The sequence below is a fragment of the Anopheles ziemanni genome, chromosome 3, assembly GCF_943734765.1.
Source record: "Anopheles ziemanni chromosome 3, idAnoZiCoDA_A2_x.2, whole genome shotgun sequence".
Classification (NCBI taxonomy): Eukaryota; Metazoa; Arthropoda; class Insecta; order Diptera; family Culicidae; genus Anopheles; species Anopheles ziemanni.
Window position 1 is genome coordinate 25,997,110 of NC_080706.1, and position 24,334 is coordinate 26,021,443.

General features: G+C 45.7%; 2 protein-coding genes across 2 annotated transcripts; one reads left to right on the forward strand and one right to left on the reverse strand.

Moving 5' to 3' along the window:
* The first annotated feature begins 1,719 nt into the window (after nt 1–1,719).
* Nucleotides 1,720–3,263, forward strand: LOC131287300 (tumor necrosis factor alpha-induced protein 8-like protein). Its single transcript, XM_058316335.1, has 3 exons — nt 1,720–1,827; nt 2,560–2,714; nt 2,788–3,263. Exons 1-3 carry the CDS (start codon nt 1,815–1,817, stop codon nt 3,199–3,201), a joined length of 582 nt encoding a protein of 193 aa, XP_058172318.1. The 5' UTR covers nt 1,720–1,814; the 3' UTR covers nt 3,202–3,263.
* A 2,808-nt stretch (nt 3,264–6,071) lies between these two features.
* On the reverse strand, nt 6,072–24,067 carry LOC131286029 (ATP-dependent Clp protease ATP-binding subunit clpX-like, mitochondrial). Its single transcript, XM_058314887.1, has 6 exons — nt 23,734–24,067; nt 7,489–8,662; nt 7,146–7,422; nt 6,931–7,080; nt 6,633–6,854; nt 6,072–6,546 (listed from the first exon to the last, which is right to left on the reverse strand). Exons 1-6 carry the CDS (start codon nt 23,804–23,806, stop codon nt 6,322–6,324), a joined length of 2,121 nt encoding a protein of 706 aa, XP_058170870.1. The 5' UTR covers nt 23,807–24,067; the 3' UTR covers nt 6,072–6,321.
* Nucleotides 24,068–24,334: the final 267 nt, after the last annotated feature.

Below are 24,334 nucleotides of genomic sequence, written 5' to 3' on the forward strand. Positions count from 1 at the left end.
CATAAAAGCCTTTCTTTTTTCGATTCATATTAAACGATTTCCTCTGCATGATACAAATACTAACAGTTCCATATTGGTTTGTACTTTTCTACTTCCAGATGCTTTGGAGCCGTGTCTAACACTCGCAACCAGGATTGCGACCTACCTCGAGAGCGGAAGGAAAACCATTTGCCGGACCGCCAGTGAACATCCATCCACTGGAACTCGAATCCATCCCGAAGCACAACAAAACCCCCATTAAAAAGAATCCCTTATCGAGAGGACCTCTCACATAGCCAAAGGATATGTACAGCATGAGCGCGGCCAGCATACTGGAGCTGCAGTCGTGGATCGTCTACCAGCACATCGCCGCCGAGTGTGCCAACTGCTTGTGTGAGTCACAATTCCTTGCGCGGGGGACGACCCTTGGGATGGAAACCCGTTTTCTTGGGCGAAAAATGGATGGTCTCGGATTCTTCGGTGCCGCAAATCCTCCCGACGGAAGGAAAATAGGAATGGATGAGTGAAGGATTTGTGTGTCATTTGTTCCCGAGTTGATCCGTCGCGTTCCACCCAGCCCGACGACAGGCTTAGCGAAGAAAAGGGGTTTGCATTATTTATTTACACACACAATTACGGCAAGCACCGGAGGGGATACAAATGCTGGCAAGGTGGCAGAGAGATTAGCAAAACGGCATTACAGTTGGTGAGGAATCCATACTCGCTTTAGGCGGCCGATATATTTGGGTTGCTAAATGGAAAGGAAATATTTGTACGGAGTATCCTTTGCAAAGCCCGCCTGCTACGAGCCACTTACGTTGGCCATTTGGCAGGTCTACCCGTTTCTTACCCGCGACACGGTGGCCGCACGCTACGCCTAGAGGTCCTCTGGGTAATAATCCGCTTAAATGATGACGCGTGGGCAAACCATGTCCCTTCAGTGCGTTCGTGGAAGCGTACCGAATGAAACGGACCTCCGGAAAACCCTCCAGGAAACCGGGAGGATTATGTCCGGCGGGAACCAATTTGTTGTCCGTTTGTTGTGGAAAACCTTTCGATGGCCCGTTGGCCGAAATCTTCTGCGAAAGGAAAGGTGTGTTCGATCGGTAGGCCAGTTCCCGGAAACCTGTCGAGTTATTCGCCGCAAGTATGGAATTAAGCCACACAACCGTATGGTTACTTGATAATAAAAGGAATTACACTACGCCTTCAGGGAAGGGAAGTCCTTGATCAGATGGCGAAGCAAGAATAATTTACCATAGTTTATGCTACACACGGCACGTGCTATTCTGGTGGTAAGGCCTTCTAGATGAAATTGGTTGGAAAATGGCTGTCATGGTAAATGGGAATGAGTTCCCTGAAGAAGTTGCCTTATCTCACCAAACGGACGAACGTTGTATCTAAAACACCTTTTTTATCACCGACTTATTTGTATTATCTTAAAGATTAAATTCTTCCGCATTTATGTTATCTCTAGTTCGCTTTCGTTTGGTTCTCCTTGACCATTGTTGATCATTTACGTTGCATACTTCTATTGGTTATTTTCTCAACTAAGTTCTTTTTAATTATTTTAGTTTAGTTTTTTATTTCTTTTTATTTTCTCTATCTTTTTTTCAGAAAATTGACTTTCGCTTGTGTCTTACTTGTGTTATGATTTTTTCATATGCGAAAACTCCCACACGCCGGAAAGCGTCTGCATTTAGTGAGAGTGTAAAATAGATACCCAAACCAAGCAAAAAAAAAAAGACAATCTCCAAGGAATCCCCAAAACGTCTCAGTATCAGAAAAACACGAAAGTACAAAACCGTCGCTAGCAGAAACCGATTCTCCACACGATGATCGACGCAGGTAGGTGAACCATGAATAAAATATCCACCGCAACCGATATGCTACGCAGGAAAATTGAAGCTTAAACATATCAACCAGACACGCATATTCATGTTTGATACTAAAAGTACCACAAAGAAATGAAGTAGGAAAAGGAAAAAATAAATGTCTTGCGAAATGGTTTACATTGCAACAACCGTATCGCATGGAAAGCGTCTTGAGAAATTGCAACAGCCTTATCGCATGGAAAGCGTTGACCACGAAAAGCAATTAAAGGCTAGGCAAAATAAATCATTAAAACTGTGGTAACCAAACCAAACGAAGGCAAACGCTTTGACTAACAATTGGGGAGAGTATGGAAAACATCAACCCACTGCACACCGTTTGGATCCGAGAGAAACCCACATGAAGCCACGTATCGGCCGTGGAATTTTCAAAAAGAAAACCTTTGATTGACACAGCGATACCACAGACGACGGTGTGTAGGGTTTGATTTGCTGCGGTTGTTGTCACCAAACTAACTGACACCGATTCCGTTTGTTCCAAAGTACACTCCGCGACGATAACGACGCCTGCGATAAGCATCTCCTTCAAGGCAGAGGAAGAAGGAAAGGGCTTTGTGTCTGTTAGTTTGTCCGATAGTCCGCTGCGGCGACATCGCCGAGTGGGTGTTTTCATGTTGTGTAGAGTTGGTCTTAGAAAGGTTAGGAGTTTACTGTGTTCTTAACCCCCCGGTTACGTTTTCTCTTCCAGTTATGACCGACAATGCCTTCAAAGCGAAGGACATTGGGCTCCGGGCGCAGAAGAAGATCCTCTCGCGGATGGCAAGCAAAAACGTCGCGAAGGTGTTCATCGACGGCACGACCGCTTCGCTGCTGGACAATGTCTACCGGTTGGTGAAGGTGCACGTAAGTACTCTGCTTAGGATCTCGCTTGTCGTTGAGATGACCTTCTAACTGAATTTTCTTCCTTCCACTTCAGACGGGCAGCAAAAAGGACGCCGAACGGCTAGTCAAAAACATCATCAAGATCGTGATCAAAATCGCCGTCCTGCACCGGAACGGGCAGCTGAACGCGGACGAGCTGCGGCAGGCGGACCGCTTTCGGGCCAAATTTCAGACGCTCCAGATGGCGATCCTGTCGTTCTACGAGGTCGACTACAGCTTCGATCTGGGCTACCTGCAGAAATCGCTCGCCGACTGCCGGAGTTTGCTGCGTGCGTGCGTCGTGCGCCACCTGACGGACAAATCGCTCGGCCGCATCGACGAGGTGTTCGACACGTTCGCCGATTCCGCCCTGCTCGAGACGGCCTTCCGGCAGGACTCGCCGTACCGGGAGATCATGGATAAGATCGTGGTCGATCTCAACAAGGCGATGGAAAACGGCGACATTTAATGGCAGTAGTAGGAAGCACCCGTTTGCTCCCACCCTTCGGGCGGGCTAGATTTCGACACACACACACACTCACAAATGCACGAAAAAGCACAAGCGCCTCCATTTTTACACCGCCACGTCCGGTGAACTGCTTGCCATGCATAACAGCACCAAGGGGCGGGAAAACACGATGGACACACATTTGTGCTTCGAGCTAAAACTGATATTTCAAATCCAAATCGCGAATCAAGTCACTATGGGGAAGAGATAGAAAGAGGGATGGAGCGAGATGCTTCATCGTTTCTGCTTTTATTTAATACAACGATTGTGTTTAAGTTATATTTACTTAGGGCTAGATATAGTCGTTAAGAGCTACTAGTACTATAGTATAGACAGTACGGAGTGTTTAGCAAATAAGGAAAGAATGATGTTACAAAGTCAGTGTGAAAACAGTGTCCAGCGCCGGTTGATCGGTCCATATCATCTCAAGAGATTTTCCGATGATGCATTTTTTGCCGAGCGATCAATAGCGTTTTCGTGTGCGTTTTTCCGTATTCGAGTGTTAGACTTACAGGATGCCACGGGAACTCCCCTGATCTGCTCTTATTCTCCATCACGCCTCATAATGTACGGCACTAATAGCGGTAGTTATCATTCTGCTTTCCGTGTACACCACAAGCAAACAATCTATCCAACTTTACACACGAACCAATACGCTCCACACTCTCTCAAAACCGGACAGCCTATGACAGTTAGAAATACTGCACCGGAGTATCACACTAAATAATGGACCAGTTTTGAAGCAATCCTCCTCCCCGTAAGGCAGGCGGAACAACTCTTTACTCTTTAATCTCACACCTTTCAACGGAATTTGTTTTACGTTGTCAAGCAAGGCACCGAAGCAGAACGGTGTAAGGGATAGGATGTGAAACGGGAAGGAAACACAAATTCACGTACAACTAGTAACACGACTCTAGAAACAGAAACAGCAACCATGAGCATATTTCACAGAATGCAGGAGAATTTAGATTCGGAAACGAAGAGCACACTTACGAGGCGAATGGACAGTGCTGGACGACTTGTCCATCGTGCCTCGTGATCATTTGTTAAGGAACATTGTTTGAGAATGATCGCTTGAGAGAGTTTGTATCAGAGGATTGATGTAGATAGCGCAAGGAAGGCCATCCTTTCTTGCGTTGTTTGGCGATGTTGAATGAGCAGTTTGTTGGTACTAAGTGAAATAAAACCGATGATATTTTGAATGGGCACCTAGAGAAATACCAGGCAACCGTTTTTGGTGTGATTATTTTATTCCGAAATTAAAATAAAGTTGGAACCATGCGCCTCCATGCAAGAAGGCTTCCACTTGCACGATAGTGAAATGTTTCAACGTCGATGTTGCAACACATCAGAAGTCCGATGAAATATTTCACGTCGACCATGCAGCATTAATGTTTGAATTTTTAAAAGATTTAGATGGTATTAGGAATGGATTTTTGGAGAGATTACATTTCTTTGTGTTATTCCCAAATTGTTTGTATTTTACTTGATTTAATGAATCTGATCTTCTGTTTGAATGAAGAAAACTATGTACTTATCTAGGAGCACGTTCAAGTTCCTACATGTTAAACTGACTTGTAGTGGAAGAAGCGAGTTTATTATAGTTTTTTTATGTCGTGCACTTCATTTTCTATTGTACTTTTATGTGCGTCACAAAATCTAACAGTTTATTCTTCAGCTTCTATCCTACAGCTCCAGCGCTACACCATTAACCAATTGACCTACATTATCATCACGCCATACCCTCGTTTTATGCTGATTGAAAGAGGAACAGTAACCAAACACAAAAACACAATTTATTCATTGTGTCTTTTATTTTCTTTCACCCCTCCAACCCGAGCTCATCGCTGGAAAGTTTTTGTCTCCATAGCACACGTGTGGACGTTATTTATAGCGCGACTTTATTTATTTTTTCTTCATTACATCTATAATCACTTACCTACCTTTGCACTTGCACTGTTAAAAGTGCCGTCCCTACTAGCCGTACGTACGGCAGATCGGAGGAAGGAAAAGACGAGCATAATTATGAACAAAGTAAGGAAACAAAAAACAAACCCTTTCTCTCTCTAGTTTTATACAAACTAATTACACACCTGCCAGGAGAATCGTATCTCTTTCACCCCTCATCTCCTCGCAGGGTGATTAAGGGTTTAGTGTTTGGATTTAGAACACTCCCGGTACCACACGGCCACGGCAAAATGGGGACGATCTTGCACGCTTTTCTTTTCATCTTCGCTTATGGTTTTGTTTCGTTTTTGCAGCTACTCGTTATATTGTTATACAAGTGGTTGTTTTTATTTTATTTTGTCTCCGTTCCCTCCGCTTCATTTATACAACGTGTTTTTAACAGCATTTTTGTGATCGTCTAAGCATAATTACCTATCTCACTAAAAAAAAAAAAACTGAAGGACAATCAACCAGACTGTAACGTCTTCGGCAAACTTTTTCCTCGCTTCGTTAATTGGAAAGTTTTTTTTCTTCTATATTTTCCTTGTCGACACCTACTTCCCTCGCTGGGAATCTGTTTTTACTTTCTTTACACCATTTGCTGATTGCAGCGTTGAGCGTAACTAAAATCGGCTGCAAATTGAGCGAAAGCACGAGAGAAATGATTACTTGCGCATTTCCAGCATAAATCATCTCTTTCTTTGTGGAAAGTAGTTCGTCAAACGGAAATAAACCATCCCAAGATGGCAAAAAGTTAACCAGAAGAAAATTAAAAGCAATTTTTGACCAGATCGTGCATTTGTGTGCCATCCAAAGGAACGGCTCAAGCAAGGATAATAAGTAGAGCTCTTTATGTAGATCGAAATAGGGGGAACCAGTAAAAAAAAGCGCTAAAGTTTCATACACAGAACCTTTTGTGGGCTTTCATTCAGGATAATCAACAAATCATTTAGGAACGCAGCCGTATGAGAACAAAAAGCAAAACCTAAAATAAACAAAAATATTCGTATTTACAATTTCAATTTTTGCTCATCTATCCATTTGCATTTTGCAGCTAATGTGTGTGTGTGTGTTGTTGTTGTCGTTGTGTGTCGATCAGGAATATGTCCCCGTGCGCGTGCGAACATCCTCCTACTACTGCTTGACGCGAACCTTCGTCGTCTCCTCTTCCTCGGAGGTGCTGGTGCTGCTGGTATGTCCCGAGTCACCGGATCCGGACGGTGTGTCTTTGCTTGACGCGTTCGAATCCCCACGACGCACGTAGATCGGTTCGGCACCGCGTACACTCTCCTCCGTAATGCGCACACCCTTCACGTCCGATCCGGGCACCTCGAACATCGGCTCGAGAAGCAGTGTCTCCTGTGTAAGAAAGAATCAAGAGAAATAAAATCAATCCGAAGGAACTCTACACGATCCTCGTCGTGCCCATTAGCGATCGTGCGTACCATTATAGCGCGAAGTCCACGGGCACCCGTTTGTCGTTCCATGGCGAGCTGAGCGATCTGCGTGAGCGCCTCGTCGGTGAACGATAGCTCGACCTGATCCATTCCGAGCAGGGCTTTGTACTGCGGCACGAGGGCATTGCGTGGTTCGGTGAGGATACGCACGAGCATGTCCACGTCGAGGCTGTGGAACGGTACCAGCACCGGGAAGCGACCAACGAATTCCTATCGAATATTTTCAAAAATGAGGGTTAAAATATATTTCGAGAAAATACTAGCTACGCTAAGCCGGGTTTCTTACAGGAATCATTCCAAACTCGACGAGATCCTTCGCCTGAACCTTTTTAAGGTTTGCATCCCGTTCGACCTGATCGTTGTCCATCGGCGAAGCGGACGCCTGCGCTGCCCGGCGGCCCTCGGACGAACTTGCCGGCATTCCAAAGCCCAGGTACTGGAAGAATATGGAGTGAAGCGGATTTTAAAGCAATGTTGTGAGGAAGCATCGCATTTTCTCACCTTCTCGTTCAAACGGCGTGCGATCAACCGATCCAAACCCGTGTAGGCGCCGGATGCGACGAACAGGATGTTTGTCGTGTCCACCTGAACCGTTTCGCCTCGCAGCTTGCGCGGTGAGTTCCTTTCCGGTACGTTCACGATCGTACCCTCGAGCATCTTCAGCATGCCCTGCTGCACACCTTCGCCTCCGACGTCGCGCAGCTGATGGATTCCGGGTACGGCTCCGATTTTGTCCACCTCATCCAGAAACACGATACCCGTTTGAGCTCGTTCGACGCTGGTGAAAGAGAAACGGAACACGTAAAGTTTGGACGCTTGGAAGCCCATGGACATCGGTGGTTACCTATAGTTAGCATCCTGTAGCAGCTTCGCGATCACACTCTCGATATCCTCCCCGACGTAACCGGCCTGCGTTAGCGTCGTACAATCACAGATGGCAAAGGGAACGTCCAGGCACTTGGCAATCGTTTGCGCCAGCAGCGTCTTGCCGGAGCCGGTCGGGCCGAGCATCAGGATGTTGCTCTTCTCCAGCTTCAGCTCGTGCGTCTTCTTGTCCAGCAGCTCCGAGCCGGGATGGTGGTGCGAGCCACCGGCACCGCCCGCTCCACCCGCTCCACCGGCCATCGGAGGCCGTGGCACCTCCGACGGCGCCGAGCTCATCATCGTGTGCCCGATGCCAGAAATGTGCAGCAGATCGCCACTACGGGACATCGAATCTAGCTGCTGCTGCTGCTGGCCACCCGCCCCGCCGGCCCCACTCGCTGCCGGCGGTGGCAGATTGTGGTAGATGCGCTTGTAGTGGTTGTACACCGCCACCGAGAGCACCTTCTTGGCGAGCTCCTGGCCCACGACGTGCCGATCTAGGTACTCCATGATCTTCTTCGGCGGCGGCGGTGGCTTCCGGGCGCCCTTCGTCTCCGTGTCCTTGATCGTCTTCTTCGAGTCCACCTCGGACAGGACGACGAAAAAGTGGTGACACTTTTCGCACTTCACGAACCGCGTCGAGCTGACAAACGTTTCGACGTGCGTACACGGATCGCCGCACTTCGGGCAGGACAGGGTGTTCTTCTTGTTCGGTGGCTCCTTGCCACTGCCACCGTCCTTTCCGCCCGCGCCCGAAGACATCGAGCCACCGCCGGCACCACCACCGCTCGCCGCCGAACCATTGCCGGACGAAGGTCCACCACTTCCCGGTGGATTGCTGCTGCCGCCGTCCTTCGAAGACGATTTATCACAGACCGTGGAGAGGTGGAACGAGCGGCGGCCGGTGCGCGCGAAACGGCCGGCAGCGTGCGACGATGCCGGGCAGCATAGGAGCACCGTCGTCACGGTGTTACTGTGGTTGCTGGCGCTGTGACTGGCGATCGTCCTTCGGCAGCTTCCGGCGGTACTGCTATTCGGGACGTTTGTCGTGAGGGCGTGTGGGTTTCCTGTGAGCGTGGCGAGGCTACATTGTGGATGATGTGGCTGGTATTGGTAGCCGCCGTTGGCAGTGGACTGAACGAGGCAGACGGATCCTATAAGAAAGAAAAAGAATAAACACAACATCAGTGAAAACAATTATAAGAATGGAATGAATATATCACTTTTGTCCATAAAACAATTTCTTTTAAATTTTAAATTGCTAAACTTTCTTTGTTTCATCCATTTCTTTACTTTTATTTCTATTTCACAAATCCACTCGAACAGTTTTTAAATGTGTTAAAATTTATTTTAGATAACAGTGGAGCAGTTTAAATTCGATGTATTTTTCTTCGTTTCACCGTTGTTTATCGAGAAAAGCTGATTTTCCATAATTCATGTTATCCAAAGGAGATGTTTTACACGCGAAACCCTTCTTACAACGTTTGCATTTTACTCTGTTTGTATTTTAAACTTTCGAGCCAGTAAAAAATGTGATAATCTTTGTACAAAGAAACAGCTTTAATATTCTTAAGGATTCCAAAAAATTAACCCATGAATGATAAAGGATTTCAAAAATAAAAACCCATGAAATGAAAAAGCTTGCATGATTCTAAGAATAGGAAGCAAACCTGAACCAACTTTTCCTCTGGCAAAATCTGTTCTCCACCATTGACATTTTTTGTAATGTAAAATCTCAACTCAACGTCTTCACCAACTCTTTGCCTAAAAACGGCTGTATACCAGGTGTATGGTCCATAAAATACGATCATGCTGATCAACTTCCTTGATCAACTGAAGCTCTAAGAAATTAAAAAATTTTGTTTTTGACCAAAGTGAAAAGACCATAGCAACGCAACTCAGTAGACATTGGACAGTTTTAGAAGCTAGCCCCCCTAAAGCATGGGATCATCGTGAAACAAAGTTATGCCCATCCCCTCCCCACTTCCCCTCCCTCCCTTCAATAACACAATAACTAAACCTTTTGGCGCGCCAGATGTGATTAGAGCACAATTGTGATCCCTTTCACTTCACTAAGCCGCTTCAGAGCCCGAGCAAGGCCTTTCTTTTCTTTGAGTTTCCCCCTAACGTGCTTTTCAATTCCAGCGGGGTTGCGAGTTTTTCACCTAAAACCGCGTCCCTCGCATCAATTGCGCTCTCGGGAGGATAATGATTACTACCGTCAACTACCGGCCAGGAGCCGGGTCGCAACCAGTCCCACCGACCCATCATACGCCCGGAACATACGTTTCTGATGTAATGAGCATTTAAAAACATACCACGAGGGGGAGAGAGTGAGAGTGGGGAAAATGTTGGAAGCCGGCCCCAAAAAATACCACACGTGTGTAATGACAAATCATCCTGCTGTCCCCCGCCGAGCAAAGGCCGAGCTAGATCAAGCTACCCAAATTATGCCCGTTGGGCACATCGGCTTCGGGCCTATCCACACTACCGGGCACTGATGTGAATCTGATGGTCGAGGAGAGATTAGCAAAAGCCACCACACCATGCGAAATGCAGATTGACGATTTCGGATACTCGACCACTCACTCGAGTGAGTCAAACGCCGAGCGAATAGTACACACTTCTGCCGTCGGTTGATTGATGACGGACGGATGATCTCCACGGAGAAGTACGTAGACACACACCACAACCCTGCTCGACGCAATTGAAGTAACCCATTAGGCCATAAAATCCCGTAACTGTCCAAACATTATCCAGTCGCATCTGGAACCCGGTGTTCCCCCGCCGTGTGTTGCTTTGTACCCCAACGTCTCCAAACAGTAAATCAACCTCATGGCGGAGAGAGAGAGAGAGCGTAACTGGCGAATAATATGCGCAGCTAACATTCCAACCGTACCTCTTAGGCAAATTGTTCCAACATTGCGGAGACACAGCCACACATCTTTCCAACGCGTCCGCCCCGTACTTCAAAACATGCTTCAAGTGCTAATAAAACCTGCGCCATCATGGTATGGTGGTGGTGCTGTCACTATTGGAACCCCTCACAGCAGCCCTTCGAGGGCTTGATGATGATCGTCCACGATCGCTAGGCGCCAGAGTGTGACGCATTGAGCCATGTGAGTGCCCGCTCTCCTCGGTGTCAAGCTCGACGGGGCATGAAATGGTTGTGACCGGCAAAACAATGGCAACACTTCTGCGACGTGAAATGGTAAACAAACGGAGTCGCTGTCACCCTCGTTAATCTGCTCCGAAGTGGCGAAACTTTTCACCTCACCGAGGGATGAAACCGATTCCCACGAGCCCACGATGATAAAGCGATTTGGTTGCATTCTGTCTTCGCTCAAGGTTATAATAATAGACACCCAACCGCATGGCGAAGGGCCCTGTATCTCTCAATCGGGATCAGTGGATGGAAAGCCACAATTCAACGGAAAACGAAATCATTTGAATACGAAACCTTTAAGCGGTTACGCGGATCGTGACGAATCGTAGAGCCACAATTTTGGCGTACAAACGCAGCCATCGTTTTCGGTCGTCTCGTTTTCATGTTTTGCACTTCGAGAGGAAGAGGATCGGTTGGATGTTTCCATATTTGAGCCGAACTAGAGGAGATCATCATCTCCTGGTACCCTTTTGCGTTTGGAAATGAACAAGAAAAGGAAAGGCTTCCCGCAATTCAAAGTGCCAAATAAATCTCCTCATTACTCAATCAATCAAACGTCCCCGCGTACGGTGCTGGGTGATGATGGCGTCGGTTATGATGCGTTGCGATGAGAAATTAATGTTTCACTACGCGGCGTGCCTCCTTCCCAGGAGGAGAGGGAGAGAAAAAATAAAACCAAGCCCCTAAACATTGTGGTGCTATGTTGTAAAGTTTCCACTAATGTTTTTGACGCTGGAGCACGAGGAGGCGCTGGAGGGAATCATATTTTTGTGGAGCAGCTCGTACAACAAAGGCAATACACTTGACACACAAAAAGAAAGGGGGAGGCAAATCTCAGGCATTGCATCATCCCGCGGCTGCCGGGTTTTAACCGGGGTGGTCCTTCTGGCTTCCTGCGGCGTCAAATGACAGCCTAGCTGACTGGTTGGCTGGTGGTGGTGGTGGTAGTGGTGCGGGGTTTCCATCGGGAGTGTTTAGGTTTTCGGCTGGCAAGTAAGCCACAGGTTCGCTTCGTTTTTTGGCCACCGGTTGATCTTTATTTGACGATCGCCATTACACAACCAAATGCAAACAGCAAATGTAGGAAAAGTATCGAACGAAAACAGAATCCATACCTCTTTGCAAGTTAATTGCACGAGAATGATTCTGTTTATGTGTGTAAAAAGTTATGGGCCTGATTAAAAACAGCATGATTTGAATGCAAACCACATTTTAAAGCATCAAACTGAGCGATCGAACGATCTTGATCGCCATTCATAATGAAAATGTCATTTATTTGATTTGTTTGTAGGTTTATCCTTCCTATTTGTAAAACAATGAAGCTGCAATCCATTTAAAAAATTATCCTTTTCAATCAGTTTATTAGGTTTACAAGGAAAATAATATTCATCTGGAAAATAAATATTTGCATGAGAGGAAAAAAAATGTCTTTTCAAGTGTTTTCCTTTAAATGATGCAAATGTGGAATTGTTTAATTTTAAATTATTTCTTATGTGGAAAATAAATCAAATTTAGATCGTCATTCTGAATTATTAATAATCACATATATTAAGGCTAACCGATCATGTTGATATGCTGCAATGACAATATCTCACAATTAGGATCTATTTCACAAATTGATTGACCAAAACTGTAGGTATATCGAAATATTATCACAAAGAACAAGCTATTCGGGACGTATTGCTTTTAAGTTTGACATATTGCTGTTTAACGGTATATCACTTTAAGCTTCTCAAATATACTTAAAAACAACCGGTTAACGAAGGAGAACAAAACTACCACCGACATGTTAATCAGTGAAACTGAAACAAACCCAAAAGAACCCGTTAAAAAAAAACTGTAGCAAAACGGACGCTCAAGCCACGATCACTTCAGCCACTTTCTTAGGCTAACATAAAACAAACGACGGCTTCCTCCAAAAAAGGGTTTGCGTTGGAAACCCACCGGGAGCGTCATCAGTCTCTCCCTCCCCGGGGCGTTGATTGCACTCACGCTGTTACTTTCATCACGGCGGACCGTCTTGAAAAGGGTTTTTGTTTACCCGAGAGGTGCAGTCGGTTCAACCCTATGCTCCCTCCCCAGTCCCACCTTTTGCCACGCCAGTGATTAATGATCGATGTTCAGCCTTTTTGACTTCTCCGTTTGGGCTTGATTTTGAGAGTAAGTGTTTTTTTTCCCCTAGTTTTTCCTACCTCATTTCCTCCCCATCGCCCCAAGTACCAGAGAGACTAAGGTGGCGCTAATGACCGAACCGAATGCAAACGGCGTTCGGTCTCGCACCCTTCCTTCTGGAGGCCGCCAAGCGTGGAGTTTGGTTTTCCCACCTAATTTTAGCCCGAACGCCACCAACTTTGGGCCGCCGAATTTGACCCCACGAGCGCTACCAACCCGGTGAGTAGTAGTGGGTTGATGTCTCGTCACCGACAACAAAACCCGCGGGTTGAGGGGTTAATTTTTGGAGTGCCCCATGACCACCGGCTCGAGAACACTTCACACTTCACGGCTTATGCCACCACGGAATGTGTTGGGAGCACACTTTCGCGCACTTTCCGAGCCGTCTTGGTGGCGCAATATGGCGCGCAGGCACAGTTCCTTTCATGTGAAACCCACAACCCTCCACTCCAAGCCGAAAGCGAAAGGAATGGGTGGCACCAAAGTTCGCAGGACGAAGAAATCCAGTCGAGTCATCGAACCGGGGCGTGCAGAGGTCACATCCGAAGAGTCGCCGAATTTAGTTTTGTGGGTCAACAGTGACGTGCAGAAGAAAAAAAAAGGGTAACGATCACACTAACGCGGGCCCCCGAAACGGTTCTCCGAAAAGCGGCGGGAGGGTGTTCGTGCGAATATTCGTGGTTGCATGGTTAAGCGGCGGAATGTCCTTAACCCAAACAACATCGCTAATGGCACCGATATTTGTCAGACAAATGTGGCGGTTTTGGGACTTTCTAGAACCAAACATCATCCGACGGTGTTAAAAACATACTTGAAACGATTTGAAAAAGGAAATTTTGGTATGAAATTAAGTTTCCTCTTTCCCATTGCAGCCTAGTTAAACCCACTCTTTACAGGTCTAAAAAGTACTTTGCAACATCGGAAGACATTCGTCACGACTCAACCTTAACGTTTGCCATCTCCGGAGCACATCGCTGGTGAATCATAAATGTAATAAAACTCCCGTTAAAGCAGGTTCAATAAAAGCGGCAAGACTCCGACAAAATAACCCACGATCGATCTTCTCTACCCTGCCATTTGCAAGGATCCATCCAACCACTCCCCCCCTTTCTCTCTCTCTCTTTCAACTGCACAATGCCACTACGTGATTGGAATGCCAGAAAACGCCCAAACGGACCGAAGATACCGGCGGTGTCGGCCAGTGCTCGGGAATAACTTATTTGTACACAACATATTACTTACTCGCCGATAAATTATTTGGCAATCAAAAGGCCCCATCGGATGGTCGATCGTGCGTGCATGTGTGTGTTTGAATGATCGCTTATACGCACGCGAGTTTGCAAACCGTGGCCCCCGGTTGCAGTAAGCTGTTCCCAATTTCAGCGAACCGATTCCCAAAATCGTCGACCCCAAAATGTGTTGCAATTGTATATATTTTATTTTCCAGATACCATTTTGTTAAAGTCACCGTTTCAAGGGTTTCGAAAAAAAAAGCGAATAAAACACCAAACGGTATCCAATTAAAGGTGGCAGGCAAGAACGCTGCATCTCCAAGATTCCAATCGCGATCGAACGTTGATCGATGCACCTTTTCTTCCTCGGTTTAAGTATAACGATATCCGTACCTTACACACACACACACGTGGCACACGGGAAGGGATTTCGTTGCATTATTGTTATGCCGTAATTTACGACCCTAGTGTGTTGTAGTTCCCGCTCTCCTAAAACGTGCACGTGAAATTGCGTTCACTTAATCAGGAACGAAACGCCGTCGTGAATGAAGGGACGTGGGCACGAAGGGGACTTGGAAGCGGAGGGGTAGTTGTTGCCGCCGGTGATTATGACCGTTGTGACAAGCACTCTGTTCCATTCCGGGCTGCTGCTGCAAAATATGGCATCACTAACGGTGTGAGCCGCCGTTGGAAAATGGAAGCAACAAGAAAAATAAAATCGATGCGTCTTGACGGACGGGAAGGTGAGGGGATGAATTGCAACCATTGCCGAGTGCATTGCGTTGTGTCGTGCGAACAATGTATGCTGCTGCTCGTTGTTGCCCAAAAAGAAACAAAAACAACAACCAAATGAAACTGAAACGCACAACTATCCCAGACCGTCGGGGTCGGGGCCTAGACGTAAGAAAGTCGGAAGGATGCACAACCGAAGCGATGCGGAGAGGTTTGGTGATCGTGCGTGCACACTATTGCTGCTCGTTGCATGTGTGGTAAATGCGATCATTTCGCCATTGCACTTATGCGCATCTACGTGCCGCGCATTTTATTGGCGGGCGGATGGAAAGTGATGATGATGACGATGATGATGATGGCGATGGCGATTGCGTCTCTCGTCAGCGTGACCTCGGCATTGCCAGCTGGTGGGCAGCTAAGAACCCCGCCCCCGCTGGGGAGGGAAAACTTGCTGGCGGAAAGCAGTAAACTCGCGATCAAAACAAAGCGTTCAGCAACCGACGCCACCTACATCGTCAGTGTAGAAGCGTGCAAACCAATGAAGCTCAAAAAGTAAGTAAGGAGGGGGGGAGAGAGGTTGAGGTGAGTCCGATTTATGTCGCAAGCCACGACGTGCCACACGGAAAACGTGCGCTTTTCTGCATACAGCAGGGCAATGCGCGAGACACACTCGATCGCGTGATTTGCAAGCGAAATGCTTCGAACGTACCGAAAACGTGCGTGGTTTGATATGGGAGTACGTGAAGGTTACGTGGGTTTTTTTTTATGGAACGCGAAGAAGAAAAGGAGAAAAACAATAAAATGCATAATCGAAGAGGCTATCTTGTTGTTGGAAGAACGATTTATGTACTTGTGGTTTTGAAGGATTCACTTAAAAAAAAGAATTTAGAATTTCTTACTAGGTAAACTAAATATGTAGGTAACAAATTAGTATAATCATCACACAATATATTTAATCTACATTTAATTTTTTTTTTTCAACTAAAGCAAAATTCAAAGTAAATCGCTCCAATTGAAAGTGACTCGTTACAATCATTCCTAGAAAGATCCAAGAGATGAGTAAACGTGTTCCATGTCCCCTCGAATATCCTTCAAATTGTTTACATCGAACATGACAGAAAATGAATAACTGCCAATTTTCACCAAAAAAAAACCGTCATTCGATACCGGTTCGGTCTTTTTATAACTCATTAACTCAAGTTGCAAGTCGAAAACAAACCTCTCAGTGTCATCCCGGCGCAGAGAAGACACGACGTGGACAGTTAAGTCAATACCTCAATAATGAATGCATACAAATATAAGAGCATGTTGAAAATAATCAGGATATACCAAATGTGAAGAATTACGGCTTTACCCAAAACAGTTCAAAAATCATATCACACCGTCGATAAAAAGTATCTCTCGTGGGCTTTTATTTACCATTAATATGACATAAAATATTTTATTTTCCGAGGAATACGAAATATTTGCGAAGCAAAACAAAACAATATAAGTAGAATGTGTGGGAAGGTTTCGCACAAAAAAGGGGCTTTCGCTAAAATACCCTTTTTGGAGCATACGACCTTTCAAGTATGTTCGGCCTGGAATGGAACGTTCACTCGGTAAGATCGAAAGCATAAGTGAAACGAAACGAACATAAAATGAGAGCAAAAACATAAAAAGCAGGTGACAAGATTTTTAAGTATCTAAAACATTTAAAATTTAAACATAAATAATTACAAATATCTAGCATCGTTGTGTGTTGTTGTTGGCGCCGTTGTTGGCATCAACTCAAACTCGCGCCCGGGTCGCGAAATAATGCATCAATTAGCGGCAAAGCGCGATCGTCGATCGATCGTCTGAGCTACAGCAAACGGAAGCTCGGCCACGGTTCGCGGAATCGGTAAAATTGCGAGAAGAACAAGAAAGGAAAAAAAATAACGAGACAAATGCCGCGTCTGGGGGCGCCTAAAGTACACAAGCCCGATCTTTGCGCACACAGTCTCGGAAGATCGCGCGATGGCGGGCGAATAAATAAAAACGACCTTGAGCGGGGCATTTATCCGCCGAACCGCTCATTATTGACCGCAGGACAACAAGTGCAGTGAAAACATACACAAACAAACCGAAGGCATACTCGGGTGGTTGTGAATTGTTTGCGAAGTTTAAAACGGGGCATGGAGTATGTCTGCACTCTGTGTTCCTTATCTGAAAGCATCATTCTTTTGCTGGAAGACGATAGCAAGCTGATTGATGATAAAAAGAGTTTACATTCGATAAGGGCACCAGTTGTGCACGCGAAAGTCACACAAACTAGCGTGAATCCGACGACGCGATGTCAGCCGTCGACTTATGACGCGCGCAATGACGCTGAACGTCGTTAAATATAGTTTTAAAAAACTCGCGAAACCGCACGTATACACAATTCTACGTACAAGGTTGGGCTTATCAACTTGTTTACTTCATCCATCCCTGTGTGTTCGTTCTGTTTCTAATGTGGTTTTTTTTTGTTGCTCCCTTAGCCAGGCTTGTGTTGGTGTGGCCCGATCTCGTTGCGTCAAATCAGCTGATGTGTTTGCTTGGTATTCCCCTTTCCAGTCGCCATGTTGCTGATCATCAGTTTGAATATGGAAGGCGGCATCAGCAGAATATTTGGCGCACGATAAGCGAAATCAATCAAAGCCCCCGCAGGCAGGTGGTTGTGGTCTGCATTTTTCTTGCCAAACACGAAAAAACAGGCAGCCGATAGACGAAACAAACACCAGCCGGCAACACACTCTGTTTCAACGGACACCATTTACGGATTCATTTACGTCAAATGCGTGTGTTTCCTCAGCGGGATTCTTCAGATTATGAAAGTCATCCGACCGTAAACGTGCCGGTGGTCATGCGGCAGCATTCCATTCCCGACGACGACCATTGTTTTGGTAGGCAAGAGAGCAAACCACAGCACAACACAGCAGAAGCCAAGCAAACAAAACACTAAAGCACCAAGTCGAACGCGAAGCAGCAAACGGCCTGGTGTCCTGGTGGCAAACGTTCACTCTTCTCGGATCGATTGGAGTTCGCGTTTCGGCTGGGTGACCTTGAAACTCTCGACTTTCTTGAACTGGCCTGCCCGGCCCGAGGCGAGCGAAGGATGGATTTGCACAAACCGTCCAAGAGCGGCGGTGTGCTCCAACGGGTTGAGCCTTATTTCGGAGCCTTTTCCAATTAGTTCTTAAGATTGGATCGCAACATCGTTTGCTTCGGGCTTGAGCTTAAGCCATAGGCCGTTGTGCAAAAATGAATTGAGATGATAAATCTATTTAAAGAAGCTAAAGAACGTGGAAAATATAAACAAAAGTAGTAACAAGAATTGATGTTTTTAGTTGAAGAAAAAAAATTCAGACAACAAAAAGCCATACAAAACAAACAAACCGCTAATGAGCCACATCAAATGCGACATCAAAACAAATCCCCTAGGAAATAAAAACAAAACAAATCTCTGCAAAGGAGAAGAGCAAGTTCTTCCCGATACGCTTTGTGCACATCGATCGACCGGCAACTGGAAGTGAATTATCTTGGCCATGTGATGGATCACTCAATAAAATCGTCAGGCCCCGCAAAACCCAAGGAAAAATACACACAAACATTAAAAAAACAGCAGGAAAAAAGGCTCTACAAATCTCAGGCAATTAATTTCAGCCAAGCTTTTAACCGGCCAACACCAAAGGGAATGATGAACCCGGGATGGTGACGGGGAAGGGACAAAGGGATCTAATGATAAAAACCGATGATTTTAGCGTATTTTTCACCGCACGAAACATGGCCCGTCCCGTCCGGCGCCGGCGGCAAGGTTTTTTTATTATGGAAATTTCGTTCCATCGATACCGAAAACACACGCGCTGTTAATGTATTCCTTCCGAAATCGAGGAGGAAACACGACGGGTTAGAAACGTGACGCTGGACGTGAAGCCAACCGATCACGAATCGAACCGGTTTGGGAGGGCGCCGGGAGCCGGTGGAGATGAAGATGCAAACGAATGGGGGGGGGGGGGGGGGGGGGGGCGAGGGGGATGGGAAAGGCGAAGATTGGTGTTCGCCGAGGCAGTAGCAAGCTTGTGACAAACATTTGGCTTGGCATCGCAACCTCGACGGGTCGGCCGCTTAGAGACGACCTTGGCCTTGAGCCCCCGTTCCGATGTCTATGGCGGCTTTTCCGCCCCCACTTTTCCTGCGGCCTTCGTCAGAAAGCAGAAGAAGCCTCGCGGCGAGCCTATTATACGATGTGCTGGGGAGGGGTTGGGCCGAAAAGCGAGCGTCACGCGCCAACGGAAATCGAACGTATGTCAATAAACCGGTAGTCGAAGATCGTAGGATAAGGACGAAAAAACGTGGAGATTTGTCTATTTGTAACTTAATAAAGTTGCTAGTTATTTGTTATTTGCTGGGCAAGGACAGCACAAGTGATGATTAAAGAAACCCCATGGCCCTTTTCCACCTGAAATTATCATACATATTATTTTAAACATTCAATTTTGTCTATTAAACATTTAAGATCATTCCTCCCCTATCTGATACAAACGAAACACCCGCTGAGCGTGCATTCGTTGTGCAAGGAATCGCAATAGAAATCGCAAGCGCAAGCAAACTCTCCATTGCGCTTCGAAGTCGGTGAAGTAATATCGAACTTGGCACGCACTTTGTTTCGAGGCCCGAAGCCAGGGTGCGCGTTGAGGGGTGCTATCAATTGGGCAAAACATGATACCCCATTGCTACATTTAAAAACGAAATTCGAATTGCAAAAACAAAACCTAATCGAAAACAAAGCTGACGCTATGTTTTACAGCGAAGCGAAGTTGATTTTTATTGTACCCATATTTTGCAAAAACAAACTAATCGTAACCTCCCATTTGAAGTGAGTGGAACACAGGAGCGTAACAAAAAGTGCATTCGAATGATTTTCTTCGACTGGAACACAACCACCGTACTAACTCCTCGAAAAACGTATGCCAAGCTTTACGTTTTAAAAGCCTCCACGGCGTCGAAAATGAAAGTAAACTAAATAGCGACTAGCGGCTAGTTCGGTAAATAAAAGTAAAAACGTAAACCGGATAAGCTTGGCACCCAGTCTACTCTCCCCGACGAGGAGTTACGAGAAGGTAGGCAACAGTTAACCGCCAACCTCAACGACATCCTTCGGCTGCGACGGCGTTTTTATGTTTAATGCATTTTTCGATGCAATTGCGCTCAACTCCGCTCAATGCTGCCAGTGAATAGTAATAAGTACGGCCGATCTTCGAACCGGTTATGGCAGGAGGTGCTTCCCCGGAACGGTCAAAACCACAAAACCAAAAGAGGGGCGCAGACATCAGGACATCATTAGCGTTGGGCTTCTTAAAGATGCCTCACGATCGTTGCCATACATTTGACTGATTTTCTTCCACGCCCAACCACAAGTGCAACGGTGTACCTTAATCCCTTCTTTTCCTCCTTGCAAAACACAACACTCGCTCTCCACACAATGCAACCGATGCACATAACAGCAACAACAACAACAGTGCTTGCAAGAAAAAAAACACCCTTTGGTCGTGTCGATCGATCGACCAACGAAGAGGAAAAAGGAACGAGAGAACGGGTCTGGGGACGTCACTGTTGGCGTGCGAACAAAACCAAAAATCGTGTCACGGACACGCTGGAGAAACTGGGTCACCAGGAAACTCGCCCTGCCGTCGCCGCCCTCAACCCCTTTTCCCCGTTGTCCGTCAGCAGGTCCTTCGTTCTTCTGTTATCGAACGTTGCAGCAGCAGCATCATTAGCGCACCAAAACGGGACACGATGGCGTGACATTTTTCATCGACGCATCTCAACGACATTATATACGTATATTCTATTCGTTAAATTAATGGCCCTTGCAGTGCGTAATTTTATTTATTGCGCAAAATAAACGGCCTGCACACGCAACCCGTAAGGGAACCGCTGTTTTTTTTTTCGTTGACCATTCGGCGATTTCGGCATGTTTTTCCTTCCCTCGACAAAAGCAAAAATGTATGCACAACAACACAACGGCAAATTACAACTCATCGCGAATGAAATGGTGATATCAACAGCACAATGCTTTCGTCTCCCCCCTCGATTGGGTTGCCCGATCGGTCGGGGGTTGTGTCTTATCGGGGCGGTGAAGATAAGACGAACCTTCCCGTATCGGGTTGCGGGCATAAGGAATACTAAAAGAAAAAAGAATCAAGTCATAATTATCTGGCAACTCATAAATATTGTTTAAACGTTGTAATCTGTGGCTTGATTGTACGATTATGAGTTACAAATTGTGTTGACGAAATAACTACGTATTGGAAAGTGAAAACATGTTTCTTTTAAAAACCGATCAATTGCAACATCACGCCACTACCAAACAGTCCAACGAGCCACCAATCGGGCTTGGCGAAGGACACCAGCCGGGGAAAGATAGCACTTACAACTAAATCGTCAACCCGACGTCGTCGGACTAACGGCTTGAACGCACGCGCACGTCCGGCTGGCATCGTTTGTCAAGTTCACCACCATCTCCAGCTCCGTCGCCGCTAGGCCTTTTAATTGCAGATTGTCCCCGACCGGCCGACCGGAAGGTCACCGATTTTTAATCATTCCACCATGCCGCCTTGACCCCACCGCCACGCCGCCGTCCCGGGAATGGACGGCCCTTTGCGCCTAACACGATCACGTTTTCCCGCGCATTGCACAAGCGGAATGTCCGGCCAAGCCGAGCACAGCGTAAGCCTATTTGTCCGTTTTATCGCGAGAAAAACAGTCGAACGGGGACAAAAAGCATATAGAAACTGTAAGTCATTGAGAGAGAAGGCTTGGATGCCGTGTCGTTGGACGCTAGCTTTTGCACCGGAGTCCAGGCTTCAACCAACGGCCTTCCGCGTCACCTTAGGACCCTCTACGGTAGTAAAACGTTTGCCAGTGGACGCGACATCGACAAGACCTCGACCTTCTGACGTCGACGCGCCACCAGCGATCCATCTGCGAGAAGCAATCAATTTTCTTGGCGCCCGGCTGTGGTGACAAACAGTGTGACGAGCGCTGGTTTTGTCCGACCGTGCGTCTTCAGGCACGTGTCGGTTTGCGGATAACGGTGCGTCGTTTTAGCAGACTCCATTGCCGATGGACGGTATTCGAGTCGAGGCGGGATAAAGTGGTTTTGCATAGAAAGGAAATTGTGATAAGCTGCCCATTTCGGAGACGTTTTTTTCCAAAGATTTCTTTACTCCAACATTTGACATTTGACAAAAAATGTAAGGATCAGGCTGACAACATTGTTTCATCCCAAAGTGTTGTCTATTTAACTCCATGCGATGTACTACCAGAAAAAAATCTTCAAACTTTATACTTTATCGTTTGAATAATGCTATCAGACATCTCATCTGGAAGATTTATTTTCTACCAGCATTATCAGATATCTAAAAGAACAAAATCAAGATGAGCAAAATTATTTTGAAATCGTACTTTACCTACTTAAGCTTGACTATAATTGTAGTCAAAAATACCAGCATATTACTCTTGTTTTTGTAACAATAACGTAACATCAATTTCTGAAAGCCCATAATAAAGATAATGCAAACCGACTGTAAACTCTGATCAATTGTAGTAACACAAACAAATTTAAACTAATGCAGAATTTCTTTAAAAAAGCCTACAAAGATCCACAGCTTTTACTTAGACATCATTTTCAAAGCTGATTTCATCCTTTTTATTTTTTGTTAAACGGGAAATATTATTATTATGCATCACTGCAGTTGATGTTAACACCTATTTCGATCTCTTCCTTAATGGTTTAATAACGTGAGTTTTGTTTGCCTCCGCCATTTTATCGATAACTTGCAACCCTGGTAAAGGTATTCAAAAAAAACATAAGAAACAGTCTTCAAAACATCGTGTGAAAGAGTGAAAAGAGACAAGAGAGAAATATCGAATTGATAAACATTATTATCGCCAGGGTGCAACACAGACTGGTGCTGGTAATTAGCACCCTGTTACTGTCCCAAAACCGTTGAACAAGTGACTATCCAGACAATTAAAAGTAAAAAATATAAGACCATCATTTACCAAAGGATAATAAAATAATTGATACATCATTCATCTCATCGCATGTCGCAGGACTATGCCAAAACAAAAAAAAAACAACAACAGAACTGATACTTAAATGGCTTCCTTTTTCTAGTGCCTTTCAACCAGTGGCAACCTTTATCCTTTGGCGCAGAGTTGGTAAAAGTTAGCAGGTATAAGTCTCGACCGGTTCACCTTAAGGGAAGTGGTTTTTTATGGGGTTTAATTTTTCTTGATTTCCCCCGAAAGGCAACCTTTTTGCAAGAAGAAGAACGTCTGCGGTGGAAACAAAACCACAGCTAAGAACGCCTCGGGGGCAAGTTATTGAAGGTGTATTTTTTTTTTTCGTAATAATCCTTCGAAAATCAACATCGTATATTTTGGTGGAGTTGGTCGCGCGTGGCAAGCATCGGTGGCTCGAAAAGGGATAAAAATCTTCGACAGTTTTTCGAACGATGTGGGGAAACGGAATGTAGCGTTCAAGGAGGTCAAGAGAGTAGCTTATCGATTGCCAGCCCCCTTCTAGTGCTCATGCAATTGCAAGTTCATGTGCATGGTACGATAAGAAAAGAATGTATCAGTGCGTGAAGGTTGGCATGAATGGCGATCTCAAGGAGATTTATCTCATGCTCTGCCTCTCACCGGCGCCGAATGCGTTTCGTTAAACGATTAAAAATAAAGTCCAGTGAATGGAGCTTGTATTGTTTATAGCACTGGTTAAATTTTGCTTTTACCGGGATAACTATCCCGAGAGTCAAATCCGTATGGACTGTTTGTATTTATTTATCGAAATCATTTACCCAACTTATTCACCCAAAAGCTACCAACAACAAAGTGAGCTTTTCCTACTTACCGGTGCGTATATTCGAGTTTTTCGGATATATCGCCAGCCGCCCGATGGTGAAGCTGCTGCGCACGCTACGCATCTCGCGACCGCAACGGACCTGTCCTGGTAGGTGGGAGGGGCTTTTCCGGACACGCTACACCAGCAACACACTTATCCTTCCTGCGGATCGATGATTTTTCCGAACCCGTCACTACTTGCACGCCAATCTTGCCGCTCGCCACGTGTTGCACCGCTGGCCGGATGGGATATTAATCACACACGATCGATCACGTGAATCAGTGTTCAAACAATTTTTTTCACAAACGCACAATTTCGAACGCGATCGAAGAGGATAATAGAAGCACTCGCAATTTTTCACTGTACTGTACTGAGATGGTGGGTAAAGAGCACAATTAATATTTATCAGATAACGCGGGATGGAGGGAAAAACAAGTTTGATTTTCGAAAATTGTTCACAATCATGATCACGGTGTTCTAATTAAAAGCAAAAACAGTTCCTCACAAATTGTAGTATGGAAAATTCTTTTTATGGCAGTTTAGTGAGTTTAATTTATAATTTTTTTTTTAATTTTCCTAGCTTTTCAACATCTTAGTTGAAGTTTAAAAA